We start from the raw sequence: 14,206 nt of genomic DNA, 5'->3' as shown, positions 1-14,206 counted from the left end.
GGTGTTATTTCAATGAATCCTAATTGAAAGGCTTAGATTTTCTCGTAAGTATTAATAAAACTAGGTTTCTAATAAACATGGTATCATTTATTTTCCTGAAAAAAACACTCTGTAGGAAATTTCCTTCACATATCACACTTTTTTTTTTTTCTGTGAAAAATTAAGTTTATGATGCTACAAGAATTACATTTGTCCTACAGCTGTGAAACAGGGAAGAAATTTTGAGAATATAAAACACCATCCTTTGCTCTGCAGTGTTCCACAAGCAAGTTCTCATCAATTTGCTCATAGACACTCCCTGCCTTCTTCCTAAGGAAGAGGAAATTTTACCACCCACCCAAGCAATATTATACCACTAAAACTTCTATTTTGGTATTTTAATTTAGTGTTTTTCTTTGTTGCTTACTATCAAATTTAGAAATATTTGAGCCAAGTTGAACTTTTGATAAAAATCACTTATTATCCGTGAAGGAGCTTCATTTTCTAGTTTCAAAATGTTAACTGAAGGAAGTTACCTTTTGACCATTTTCTGCTTTTTACCCTGAGGGAAGCGTAATGGAATGACTGTAAGGAAAAAAATAAATAAATTATGAAACACCAGTGCAAGTGACAGCAGTAACATGTAAGTGCTCTCATTCACCCCTCTCCAGGGTTATCACAGCATCAGCGATCACAGGATCTCCCTTCTGTCATTTTTCCCCTTACTACTTTCCTCAACATCATAAAGAAAGCAATACACTGCTAAATCTGCAATTAAAATAGCTTTAAAAAAGATTAATTACAATTGCAACGAAAGCATCAAGGAATCCTTGGCATGAACAGCTGTGCAGTAGTTTGAAACCTAAAGTTATAAACTCCCATGAATGAGCTGATAAAATGACTGGTATTGGAAGTTTGTTACATCAATGAAATAATTACAAAAATAAGCATTCAAAAAGAAATATCCCCCACAAACATTATGTGCAAAATCCTGCGCTCAATGCCATGTCAAAGTCACACTCTTCCCACCACAGAAACAAGTTTTTTTGGTTGGTGGTTGGAAGAATAAGTCTCAGGAGAAACAAAAAAATATTTTTTTTCTTCTTTTGTGGCAGCATTAGAAAATTGCTACAGATTCTGAAAAAAACCCCAACGAAACAAAAACCCTAGAAACATCTCTTTATTTAAACCTAAAAACAAGGACAGTACTCAAAAACTGGTAAGGATTTGCCTCCAATGTACAAATGCTTAAGAACCCTTGAAAATAATCAGATGAAAAGGAGACTCTAGCTCCAGAGAGAAAAAGGTTTATTTTAAATGAAAGCAGCAGAGGGAGGAGCGGGTTTGGACGTGCTGTTTGTAACCCTGGCGTGATTTAGCGCTTGACAAGTGGGAGGTTTTGTGGGGTCTGCAGGGATGAATCTCCTGACTCCCCAGGCTGGAGGAGCTCTCTGCGCTCTCCTGAGCTCAGTGAGTTCTCCTGGGCAGCCCCAGGACAGGAACCAGGGTTTGGTTCCCCAAACCCCCAAACCCCAAACCCCCAAACCCCAAAACCCCGCTCGCTCTGGCAGGGAGAGCGCGGTGAGCGAGAGCAGCTCAGCGCATCTCTGCAGACGTGTCTCTTCGTTCAAGAGAAGATTAATGCTCCTGTGCTGGAGGAAATGTGGCAAAATACAGAAAATGGAACAGCCAAACCCTGAGAGAAAGTATCAAATGTGCACAGCAGCTCTGGGGGTTTTGTTGATGTGTTGCAAATCGCAGCAGCAATATTGATCTGCCCTGTTGTGTCAGCTGGAGTTCTGTGGTGGCTGGGGCTGGGATAATCTGCTCAGAGCTCCTCTTTCCACAGAAATGCATCAGGGCAAAGCAGGTGTGTCCCTGAAAAACACCTCACCAAATCTTCCCACAATTTAGGCTAGAGAAATGGAGTGATGGAATAAAACCCTATAATGAAATGTGGTGAAATTTAAAGAACTGCAAGACAAATGAAATGCCCGGAGGAGATACCAGAAACTGGTATGCATTGTTTACTATCAAAGTTTTTAAAATAATGAAAACCACAATAAAATGTTGTGAAATGAAAAGTACAACAGATCAAGGGAGAGCTGAAAATATCTTGCTGATATAAAAAATACCTTTCTTCTAAAAAGCTTAGTTAATTATTCTTCCTGTTTTGTTTATGCCCACATAGAATGTATTCTAAACAAGGAAACCAGAGAAAGCGAAAGGTTTGCCATACCTTGGGAATCAGTAGTTAATTAGCACTGCTAACGTAAAAATTCAAGCCCCACATTCTGAGAGATAAAAGAAGCACTATATGTAATTAACTTGGTGGCAAACACTGCAAGGAAACAGAACTCACAACTCCAAATGACTCAGAGTTGCTATGGGAGACAGACAGATGATGGAGAACTCACTGGGGCTGTCAGCGTTTCAATTCTTATCTCAAAACCACAACACAAGGCCAGAGTCAGAGAGTGCACATCCCACCATCCCCACCCAAAACCAGCCCAATGGAAATGAAAAAAGCTGCTAGAACTGAAAGGTGAACGTAAATTAAGGAGATCTCAGTGTAACCAGGGGTAGGAGAAGTGCAGTCACAGAAACACTAAATGATTGAGTGGTTGTACCTCCACTGGTTTTAATCTCAGGAGTTTTTAAGGAAAACTATTTGGAAGTGAGTCAGCACAGGCACAGAAAGGTTTGGGATGGGAGGGACCTTAAAGCTCATCCCATTGCACCCTCTGCCATGGGCAGGGCCACCTTCCACAGAGCAGGTTGGTCCAAGTTTTGTCCAACCTAATCAGTGTAAAATGTGCTAAGTCAAATTGAAGAACTGACATTCTACAAATGAAGGTTCAGTTGTTTGTCCTTTGTATGAAATAATTGCAAAATTTTAAATAATAAAGCTTTTCTTTCACACTTATTTTCCATTTAAAATGGAGCACCTCGAAGTTGCTACCACAAAAACATCTGAAAATCTTAATCCCCCATTTCCCTATCAATAGTATTGGTGCTATTTAAATATTCTAAGAGTTTTAAAACTTTTCTTTACCTTCAGGGTAAACCTCCCTCCAGAAGTTCCTTCCAGCCCAAGGTGGTGTGTGATTCTCCTCCCCAAACCATCACATACTTCAGAACACACCCCAAGCTTCCTAAACTTAACTGAATTCTTAAGTTCCTAAATTTAACTAAAAGTATTGCAGACACATTGACCTGCTGTGGTTGCAGCAGACAGTTTCCTCAACGTGGAAATTATTCCTAGATTTTTGTTTTCAGCTCTTTCATAGCATAAGCAAATGTCAAGGTTTGGGATATCTTAAATATCTTTTAAAAATATGGCAATGAGTTGAACAGCTGAGGAGGTTTTTTTTCTTATTTAAAGCCCGTTTATAAATCATACCTTCCTCATGGATGTGTTTCCTGGATGGTCAATGGCAGAACTTGCATATCTAGGACAGACAGAAGAAAGATGTCAAATAACCCCAGGAAAAAATCCAGACTGATTACACAGCGCTTACAGTCACTCTGTGGATTTCTAAATATAACCACAGCATCCTGCAGCACAAAGTTCTGTAAGATTTTGCCACAGGATGCCACAGATACCAAGAATTGACACTTTAAAATGCAAACATACTGTATCTGATATATGTAATGCTGTAAAGAATGGAGAACAAAGCAGGGCAGCAGCACCAGAGGCTTTTCCTCATCAGTGAAAACAGCATTGGCCATGATGGAAATAGGACACAGAATCAGGGTCAGATTCATCTGATCTGGCACAGAAATTCTTAAACACACAATTCCCCTTCATGCTCTCAAAGGTAAGGAAAAGGAGAACCCTTAAAACTGTGGATGATTTCATATTTGTCATTTAAATAGAAACAGAGTGCAGAAATGAGAAAGTGACTGAGGGGGAAAATTAAAAAGGAATAAAAGTATTGTGGACATTTTTAGTATATTGCCAAATTCTGTTGTTCATAATAACAGCAATTGTTTTAAGTTAGCAAGGCAGGAAGTGGCATTTTCTCATTTGAAGATTTCCATTGTAAGGAGAAATCAAATTTACCAGCAGAAACAACTTCTGCATTGTGGGTTAGAAACATCTATGGTCCTGAGGCAAAGGAAATTTCCAGCCTGCAGGGAAGGGAAGGAATACTTAACATTGAAATGAAATTTTCAAAAGTTAATAGGCAAGATTTGGATGTTCTGAGCTGTCTGTAGGTGAAATGGATTGAAGGAAACAGTGAAAACCAAACAAGTTCAGTGTCAGACATTTGGGGAGGGAATGGAGAGATGCCCAAAATGCTGCTGATTGTGCCATTAATGCCCCATTTCTGTCCCTGACAATGCCATCAATGCTGTTCCATCCTTCTGGGCACTTCCCCCTGATTTTGGGGCTGTTCATTTTAATCCCACATGGAAAGCATCACTTTTGATGCTTCCACTCTCTCTCTCAGCATTATACAATATACAACCTCAGTTATGCATGTGTGGTGGTATTGGAAACATCCTTAGTGAAGTTTTATTTGCCTCTGTGCAAACACAATGATGGGTCTCCTTGAAGCAATCACAGACTCCCAGCAGCAAAAATGCTGTCAAGTGAGGAAAGCAGTCTGCAGTTCATGATAGGAGCAGCTTTTGAAACCTTGGCCAGGAAGTCAGGTCAGGATCAGGTGTTCTAGCAAAAACAAGTGTCATTTCTTCCCTTGGGAACAGTTTTCAGCAGTCTGCAGGAGGTTTGTTAAAAGAATTTATGTTTATCAAATACCCCTCTCCAAATCTAATTATTCCTGAAGTATTCAGATGTGCAGACCACAGAAGGAGGAAATTCTGATCTTTTCTCCTCTCTAAACTATTAAAATTTTCTGTATGAAGGTGGCAGAACCAATTTAGAGACAGAAAACCCCACAGTACATTGTGAGTTGTGGTTGAAATGCTCTGGATCATATTTGGTTGAGTTATTCCTCAGCTTTATTTTTAGGAAACCTGTTGTTACAGCAAAATGGGGATAAATGGAAAAGAAGGGGGGAGATGTGCAGTGATACAAATTATAGGCACTTGGACTAATATTTCTCAAATCAATTAAAACAGTTGATCTACTAAAAACATTTTCATGCATAATTGTGCTTTCGAAACAAACTTCAGGATCTAGAAATAGACTGTACCAACTAAAACAAACAGAAAACAAGAAACAAATCAATCAATTATTTCAGTATGTCTGCAGAAGCATTCCTTGCATAAATAATATCACATTGAAAAGGCTAAATATTAAGAAAATAACTGCATAAATAGCATTTATTTATTAATGTAACTAATAAAATTTATTAATTAAATCACATTTACAGTCTCATTCTAAAATACTTATCCTACCCTACAATTTCCTCAAATGGATTTCTGGATATTCCTATTTGGCAGAAACCTGGGGGACTTAAGCAATGTCTACTGAGACTTTGGATGTGCTCTGCCCACCTGTGGGGCATATATTGGAATTTCTGTGGATAAAAAGGTCTCCCTTTTATCCATTTTTCAGAACTTGGACTAATACACAGATGTAGCATTTTGGATTTATCTGCCTGGTCACAGGAATGCATTTTTAATCACCTCATCTGGATCCATGACTTACATTTAGGTTACTAGAACTTCCATCTCTTATATAATATATTCCTGTTACAACAAATAAATTCTCACTGCAGATTAATTATTGAGTATTTTGTAGTGAGTTTTGAAATCCCTGGCTCAGGTCTCTGCTCTGGGCTGTTGATGCTTCGAGCAGCTCAGGTGCACCTGTAAATCTCTGCAGTACAGGTGCATCTGAACATGCAGTGTTGACAGCAAAATGTCAAGACTGAAAGTTATTTTTAAAATGTTCATCTCTTCTTATCTCTCTGGCATTAACAAAAAAAAAAAAAAATTAATTTCCAAAGCACACCACCGTGACCGTGATTAAAATAATCTTTAGGCATTATTTACAAAGACAAAACGTGTTATGAGGAAGAACTTGGGCATTTTTCACATGAAAACGAAGCAAATATTCAGAAGTTGAAATGAAGTGAATGGTGCAGTTTTTCTGCCTCTCTCCCCCTTGCAGGCCTGGCTGCAGAGGGAAGCAGGGATCTGTGCCCAGGTGCCCACAGGGATGTCACACCACACAGCCATGGCCACAACCCACAGGTGCTGAGGCTTCCTATTACTGCAAAAAATTCTCCCAAAGTGAGATGAAGATCAAAGCTCACAGAGAACCCTGCTAAGCACAGAGTTGGGTGTTTGCAGGAAAGCTCAGCACTGACTCCTCACTGGGAGCCTCCTCCTCGTCTGTGAAACAGCCCCAGAGGGGAAAAGGCTCCTGGAAAGCAGGGGAACTGCTCAGGAACAGCAGCTCAGCTTCCCAAAACCCTGGTGCACCCACACATCCAGGGATTCCACCTCCAGCTGCACTCTGAAACTTCCTGAATCTCAACCCCTGCTCAGAAGGTCACAACTTGGACAACTTGGACATGGGCTGGGCTCAATGAGCTTGAAGGTCTCTTCCAACCTAGAAATTCTGTGAATTCTGTGAACTTGCAGCCCCAGGAGCTGTGAGGAGAGCTGAGGTTTGTCTGCCAGGGCAGGTTTGTGAGGGATGCACAGTGTCCTGCACCGAGGGCTGCGGAGCCAGGCCAGGGTGAGCAGTTCAGGCACCAAGAGTCTGCAAGAACCCAGAGCTGTGTGGCAGAGAGCCTTCATTTCTGCTCTGCCCCAGGCTGTGACAGAGCTGCCAGGTTTGCTCTGCATTCTACTCATCCAAGGAGTTAAAAAAGCTCCTGCAGCCTCATAGCTCTCCCAAAGCTGCTGGAGTCTGCAGCACGTGTTCCCTGCAGCCTGAGGGCCCTTCTACTGCACACAAGCAACAACTTCCTGCTCCTTGGCTTCTTTAAAACAAAGAAAGCAATAATAATGTCACAGGAGATCTACAGGTCCCTGGATGTTAAAATCAGAGTCACAGGATGGGAAGGGACCTTAAAGTCCATCCAGTGCCACTGCCATGGCAGGGACACCTTCCACTGTCCCAGGTTACTCCAAACTCCCTCCAGCCTGGCCTTGGGCACTTCCAGGGATCCAGGGGCAGCCACAGCTGCTCTGGGCACCTGTGCCAGGGCCTGCCCACCCCTGCTTCCACAGGGAAGAATTTCTGTGCATCCAACCTACATTTCCCCTCTTTCAGTTATTGAAGATAATTGTATTTCACCCAAATATGTCAATCTATCTACACAGTTTGTCTCCCTGTCCCCAAAGCCTAACTCCAGGGGCTAAATATCTGAAAAACTGTTTTTATTTTGGTTTAAGCTGTTGAAATCACTTTAAATAAGGTTATTACAAAGGTGATATAATTCTGGCTCTTGAAATATCATTCAACATATTGAAAAGATATAATATGGTCATGTTTTGGGCCTGAAATCTAAAATGTGTGGGAGGAGGATTTTTCTATAAAAGAACATAAAAGCGTAGCCTTTTGCTATGAAAGTTTGCCAAAATTTCATCAAGTCATATGTCCCTGGAAAGTATCTCTTGGCAGATGCCCTGTCCTGTCCACCAGGGATGTTCCATCTGGATTGCAACGTCCCTGCCAAGCTGAGCGTGTGCAACCCACTGGGAAAAATCAGGAGCCCTTTGCTCTGGGAAGAACAAAATTCCTCAGAATTAAAAAACCACTCCTCTGCAGCTCTTGCTTGTGGCTGCATGAAAATGTGGGTGTGGAGAAGGAAATGAAAAGGGTGAGACACGTGGCTGTTTCTGGGAAGGGTTTTGGGTTTCTTTCTAATGCAGAAAAGTCAGGCAGGAAGGACCCAAGGGAGGGCACAGCCAGGCTGAAAATAAGGAGAAATAAATGGGAGAGAAGAGCAGGACAAGAGAATCTATAAAGGGGTTGGGAGACTAAATGAAAAGAGGCAGATTTACAGAAAACAGTAGGTTTTCAAACCTCAGGTGTAAGAGGTAAAGGCAAAAAGTGAAATGAAGTTGTTACTTCCAAAGAGAGCAAGAATAACCCATTTTCCCCCCAAGGTAAGCCTGGACAGGAGGGATGCTGTGAAGTGGAACCAAATACTAATATTAAAATATTAATGTGTTTAACCTGCTGTAAAAGCAAACCCCCACACTTAGCTGAGGTGATGAACTGGCACTGGAGAGGCAGGACTGTCTCTTGTCAGATGAGGTGGAATTTCAGCTGTACCTCACTTTAATCTCTGCTAAGTTGGTTAAATGCTTAAACTGCTGCTCCAGTTGGTTAAATTCCATTTTAACTGTGCACACCCAGGGAAATGGTCACCACTACAGCTGCCTTTCAACTGCACTGGGATGTTTAAAACACATATCAGGAGGTAAAAATGCTGTCAGCCCTGAAAAATCAAGTGTGAGGTTGATAGTGTTGCACCTCAGACTTTTAGCTGTAATTCAGGGATGTTTGTAACACTGAAGAGAATCATCAGCAGCTATAAATCCTTTAGATTGGTCTAAACACTCTAAATCTAATTTATTATTCAGCTTCTTAAATAGGTTCAGGCCATATACAGGATGAAAAAACATAAAAAAGAATAATTATCATAGATTACAACTAAACTTAATTAGAAAATATAGAATATATGATGATATGATACAAAGTAGCAGTTGCTTCAAACCTTTTACTGAGACTTTTGGATACAACATGAATATGAAGATTCTTCATCAGAAAAACAGCAAAGAAATCAAAGACAAAATTACTGTTTTCTTCATTAGAATAAATTGATTCTATTCAGACCTAAAGGCCAAACTGAAGATCCCTTTCTTAATATCTATTTACTACAAACCACAAATATAAGCAGTAATTTTGTACAGACTGAATTAGATGTAGATGTTCATTGAAACATTCTGCCTGTTGGTTATGAAAATCGTGTTAGACCCAACATTATGTTTTTCATCCTCAGAGTGAGTCTGAGATACTGAATTTCAAAAGTAAAAAAGTAGATTGGGAAACGTAACAGTGCAAATTTTCCCCTCTACAAATATTTTATAAAATTTTATCTGAAGAATTTTTTAAACCTTTGGAATTTATATTTATGTTAGATGTTGGCAAATGAACGCTTACTAAATTATGTCAGCACTGATATCTCTAAACCCTGAAAATGCGTTCCTTAAATACTGCAACAAAGTTTCTAAAAGCCAATAAAGGAGTTTAATTCACAAATATAACTGTGTATATACTGAAATATAAAATAACAGAAGTAATTACCTTTCAGTATCTCCACTGACTGTATCCCCTGCTCTCTGTAGAAGAAAAATAAAGAGCATTAAGCACAACTAAAGACCAGACTTCCTTGGTGCTCTGGGCACAGCAAAACAAGTGACAGAGGTAAACCACAGTCATTCTGCAACTCTAAAGCAAAGGAAATGGAACATTTATTTCAATTTCCAGCTAAGTTATTTTAAAATTAAGATTGTGCTTAAAAAGGGCAATGCAAATGTACCTTGCATCTGCACTTACAAACTACAGATGCTGTGTAATTGTGATCAAAGCTCTTTAAAATAAGGGAGCTAAAGTTTGTTTGAATGTTTGCAAAAGTCTTACTATTTGAAGGGGAGTTTAAATGCAAAGAACAAATATTGAAATGCAGAATACAGAATTTCAAAAGGACAAACTTTCTTTGACATCATTCTTGCACTTTAAATAACTTGATTTACCACACTGGTTATTCCTTTGAGGTTTGGAAATGAACCTGTCTTTGTGGAGTAAGTAGCAGCTGATTTGGGGTTAAAAATAAAATCTTCAGACAGTTTAAGTTACTTTAAAACAAGTTTTATGATGGAGGATTTTTGTCACAGCTAAAAATTGAAATATACAAAAAATGAAATTACATCCCCCTACCCCCCAAGTAAGATATAAAATTCACATATATTTGTTTATAAATGCAGAAATCTGCTCTTGCACAATCTTTGACTTTCTGGATAACTGATCATTTTAGTGTGCAATGTTTGTGTGTTAATGCCTCTCCTTGAGGCCTGCAGCAGATGTTTGATCCCAGATAATACTGACTCACAGATGACTTCAGAGCACAGAATTGGAAGGGACAGGAAGTTTGCTGGGGCTGTTGCACCTCAGGGCTCTGCACAGGAACATTTTTGCAGCAGAGTTTCTGAGGCAGCTCTAAAACCTGCGGGGGACAAACACATTTTGCCACCTCCTCCATCAAGAAGTCTCCCTTGCCCCAGGGGAACCCAGCACAGAACCAGCTATCAGCTTTTAGTGTGCTTCAGCTCAAATATTCCAGCAAATGTGAGCAGCAAGGATGATCCCACTCAAACAAGAGGCCTTATCTGAAAAAAAATAATGAAATGGTTTCCCTAAAATAATGAAATGGTTTCCCTAAAAGCAGGGAGTTCTCTGCCATTCCTTTCTGAACCCAGGCAATGGCAGGAGCTCCCACTGAGTGATGGAGCACAGGAAACCCTAACAGGCTCTCCTGAGAGCCATAAATGCCTCAGTTCTCCTCAGAGTATGCTGAAATGTAGCCTAGAGAACAAAAAAAAATAATTTTACAAACAAATTGAAAGTACCCTGTAGAAATACTCACATTTTCTCAAAGCAGACTGGAAGGGTTAACAGCGTGGAGCTAAAGAAAATATCTGCTTGAGAGATGTTCTGCTGCTGAAAATGCACTGCTAAATACAAATGCAGCAGTCTGAGCATCCCTGGAAATACGGGGGACAGCCCAGGAAAATACTGTGTGGCCAAGCGAGCAAAAGAACTTTGACAGCAGCACTACCCGTGCTACTGTTATAAAAATAGAATTTAGTCCTACCAGAAGGCTCAAAGCTTTCCTTCTCTTATTCCTCTGACTTCTAAGGTTTCTAATTTTAGCAACTAAAAGTGGGACTACTAATTCAGTCAGAGCTTCCCATTCTGTTTCTTAATTTCCTTTTCCAAAAATGCTCCTGAAGTAAAAGCAAAGTGTTTCCAAATCAGGGTTTGTTCCCTGACTCCCAAATGGGACCCATCCCACGCTCTCTTCCCTGACAAAGCTGAAATAAACCTCCCTCACCCTGCTCTGGCTGCTCTTTCCAGCACCTGAATTACAAATTTCCATTGCTATAGGAACTCAATTATTTATTTCCTTCCATGAAAATGCACAAAAACCAACCTCAGTCACACGTGATCACCTTGGATTGTGGCTTCCTTTGATCAGATATGTTTCATAAACAATTATTAGTGTGATGTGAACTTGCATATATTAGGCTGAAAAAAGACTCACTGAAGAGAAATTTGCTTCTGATAATAAACCACATTTTTCTAGAGGTCAGTCTTTCAACACCACAAATTTTTCTGCATTACCAAGCATTAATTTCCAAAGATATTGAATAATGTAATCTCATTAACTGAAGCACAGTCTGTAGCAGGGAAATTTAAAAAGGCTCTATAACAGTGTGAAGAAGAAAAATATGGTTTAACCATTGAACAACTCATAGATTATTGTAACTGATTATTAGTTGCTGTAATTTAGAAAAGAGCAAAGGAGAACATCTATATAAATAGAGAGGGAGAGGAAATTGTTGATATAAGTACTTGAAACATAAAAAACATAATTGCACCTTTTAAAGATTTTATCAATAATTAATTTATTAGAAGAAGAAAAATCTCAGCTCCTGACTAACTCAGCACTGACAGAGATTATTACCAGGATTTGAGTGTGGCCACTGGGGATTACCACAGACCTTTGTCACATATTTGTCATCTTGTGATAAATATGATTGTGATAAAGGTGATTCTGATTTTCACTCCAAAGAAGCTCTCTTGGGAGAATGATCTTGTTGCCAGTTTGAAATGCCAACCTTTATAAAGATTTCTGATACTACACATGGAAACACCCACACTGGCATTTCTATAAATGTCTACCTATAGCTAAAATTAACTTCCTTGTGAAATTGTAATTATATGCAGAAACATTGCTGACAATGACTTACATGTGGAAGGCCCCTACCTGCATTTTCAGCCCCCTTATATATAATTTTTTTTGAGCAGTTACTTCTTACCAGTTTGTGACATTTGGAAAAAAAAAAAAAGCCTTTCCTAGTTCCCAAACTAAAACTTTACTTCATCTTACTACAAGGCCACTTTGATGAGTAGCAGACATGTGGGAGGCTCAGGAGGCACAAGTCTTGTCATGCTGTCAGAGACTATAAAGCACAAATTCTGTGAAATTCAGGTCACTGGCACCTATCTGCCTTCTTCAGTCAGCTCCACATTTCTGGAGCTCCAGGGATTCCCAGGGATCTGCTTCTGCCTTGCACGAGTGCAGATGAAAGGACAAAAAGGCCTCTGTGGTCCCACAGGCAGATCTGAGGCTCCTCTCCCAAAGGAAATCCTGTAGAAAGTCCCATTTACCTGAAACTTCTATAAATAACTTACAACAAAAAAATCGTTCTTTTGAATCAGAATTTCTTCTCCTAAGTGAAGAAATCAGATAAACCACAGAGAGCAGAAGAAATCTGAGCTGCAGAGGTTGTGTGAAAATACTCAACGCTCATTATTTACTTGTTTCCTAATCCAAGAGGCAGGAATAGTTGGTAATGAGATTAGAGCAGCTTCATAGTGTGTGTTACTAATCTCAGTGACCAAATTCAAGATATTTATTCCATCTAGATATATCATTTATTCAAATGCAAAGACTGAAAAGCTTCTTTATCGTACTGTTCTTCCACTCATCTATACTCAGATACTGAATTATTATTAACAAAAGTAAAAAAAGAAAAAAATTATTCATTCTTCTGCTCCTTTAACTCATATATTTATTATCCTGAAGATTTCTTTATATCATGTTTGTTTAAAAACAATCAAACAGTGGCCTTGTTACGAGGGGCTTTACTTATCTCTCTACCTCAGAGAGCTGAGGCTCTCACCCACTGAATCTGCTTTCAAAATTATCAGGCTGAGCTAAAAATAAAAGCGAGGTTTTCATTCCACTCACCCTTGCTGAGGGGAGAGATAACAGAGACAGGAAACCACCCAGTGTAATCTACATTTGTGTGCAGTTTGTGGCACTCACATTTGTGCTGAAGAAAAACCAGGTGAGGAAGGAAGGCAGAGGGAAGGGACGAGTTTGTGATTATGGGGGATGATGAGAATTGTCAGCACAAGCTGGGGAACAGGGGAGGCAGCCAAGGGAGAGGGGAGGAAAAACAGTCAATTCCTTCCCCTTCCTTTTCCTCACTTTCCCCATTCCCAAGGGAACAGGTTTCCTGTGGCCCTGCCTGACCTTTCTGCCGTGAGATGTTCGTGCCATCGCTCTCCTCCTGGGGAAGGGGGAAAGGACAGGGAGCAAGGCTGAGCCACTGGGTAGAGAGAAAAAATCAGAGGAGTCCCCAGAATGTTTCCACTGGATTCTTACACGTTGATCCTTTCAGCAGCAGGATATTTGTGTGGTATTTGTGATGATATTTTTGTGATAAGTGAGAGATTTCTATTTGGTGCATCTTCTGGAGGATAAATATTGCAATTATCATAGCAATAATATCACTTGTAACTAATATTCATTAACAAATGGCTGTTAAATTCAGCTTCAGACTATAGATATGTCTAAACTGGTTTTTTTTTTGGTAGCCTGGCAAAACAATAAAAACAAGGCATAAATTCACTTGCTAAAATAATACAGTGCAGTACAACTTAGTTGTGTTGTGGCTCTCTGGAGTCAGAGGACTCCAGAATGTTTTACAAATGGCAATTTACCCACAAAGTCACAGCAGGTTAATGAATGCTTCGTTTGCTGACTTGCACTGGTGGTTTGTAGTGGTTTGTTTGAATACTGCAGAATATCATCATTTAAATATGCTCTAATGGAGCAAAATTACTTCTGAAAACACTGCATATGTTTGGATAAAGGCAGCCTCGTATTTGCTTTGTGCAAAGTGTCCTGAAATAACTACAAATACAAGGAATTCTAGGCCAGCCAGACAACCTGAACCTTTGGAAGCAGCAAGAACGAGCAGCCTGTCTCAGGGCTGAATCTGCATCCATCCTAAATTCCCAAACACAATCCCAGCCCCTCTCCTGAGTTTCTGCAAGGGGCTGCTTCTTCCAGAAATCAAGGACAACCTAAGTTCTGGGTTAACACCTTTTTAACCAGTGTTTCTTTTTCTCCTTTCTTTTTTCTCTTTCCTTTTTTCTTTTTCTGGATCCAAGTCAGTTATGAAGTTCTTGATTACTGAATGAATGTGGAAACCT

At 39.7% G+C, this 14,206-nt stretch overlaps 1 protein-coding gene across 1 annotated transcript in view; it reads right to left on the bottom strand.

The window, feature by feature from the left end:
- Positions 1–14,206, bottom strand: part of LOC111928567 (connector enhancer of kinase suppressor of ras 2-like) — a 167,423-nt gene that overhangs the window by 23,592 nt on the left and 129,625 nt on the right. Inside the window, exons 15-17 of the mRNA XM_086850852.1 lie at positions 9,224–9,258; positions 3,383–3,431; positions 516–564 (exon numbers count right to left, since the gene is read on the bottom strand). Coding sequence (XP_086706978.1) covers positions 516–564; positions 3,383–3,431; positions 9,224–9,258 — 133 coding nt within the window. The remainder of the gene's footprint in view (positions 1–515; positions 565–3,382; positions 3,432–9,223; positions 9,259–14,206) is intronic.

This window comes from Cyanistes caeruleus, chromosome 14 (assembly GCF_971803275.1).
Source record: "Cyanistes caeruleus chromosome 14, bCyaCae1.hap1.1, whole genome shotgun sequence".
NCBI classification, from domain to species: domain Eukaryota; kingdom Metazoa; phylum Chordata; class Aves; order Passeriformes; family Paridae; genus Cyanistes; species Cyanistes caeruleus.
Note: the sequence above shows the minus strand (reverse complement) of the source record. Positions and strands in the feature narration are given on the sequence as shown.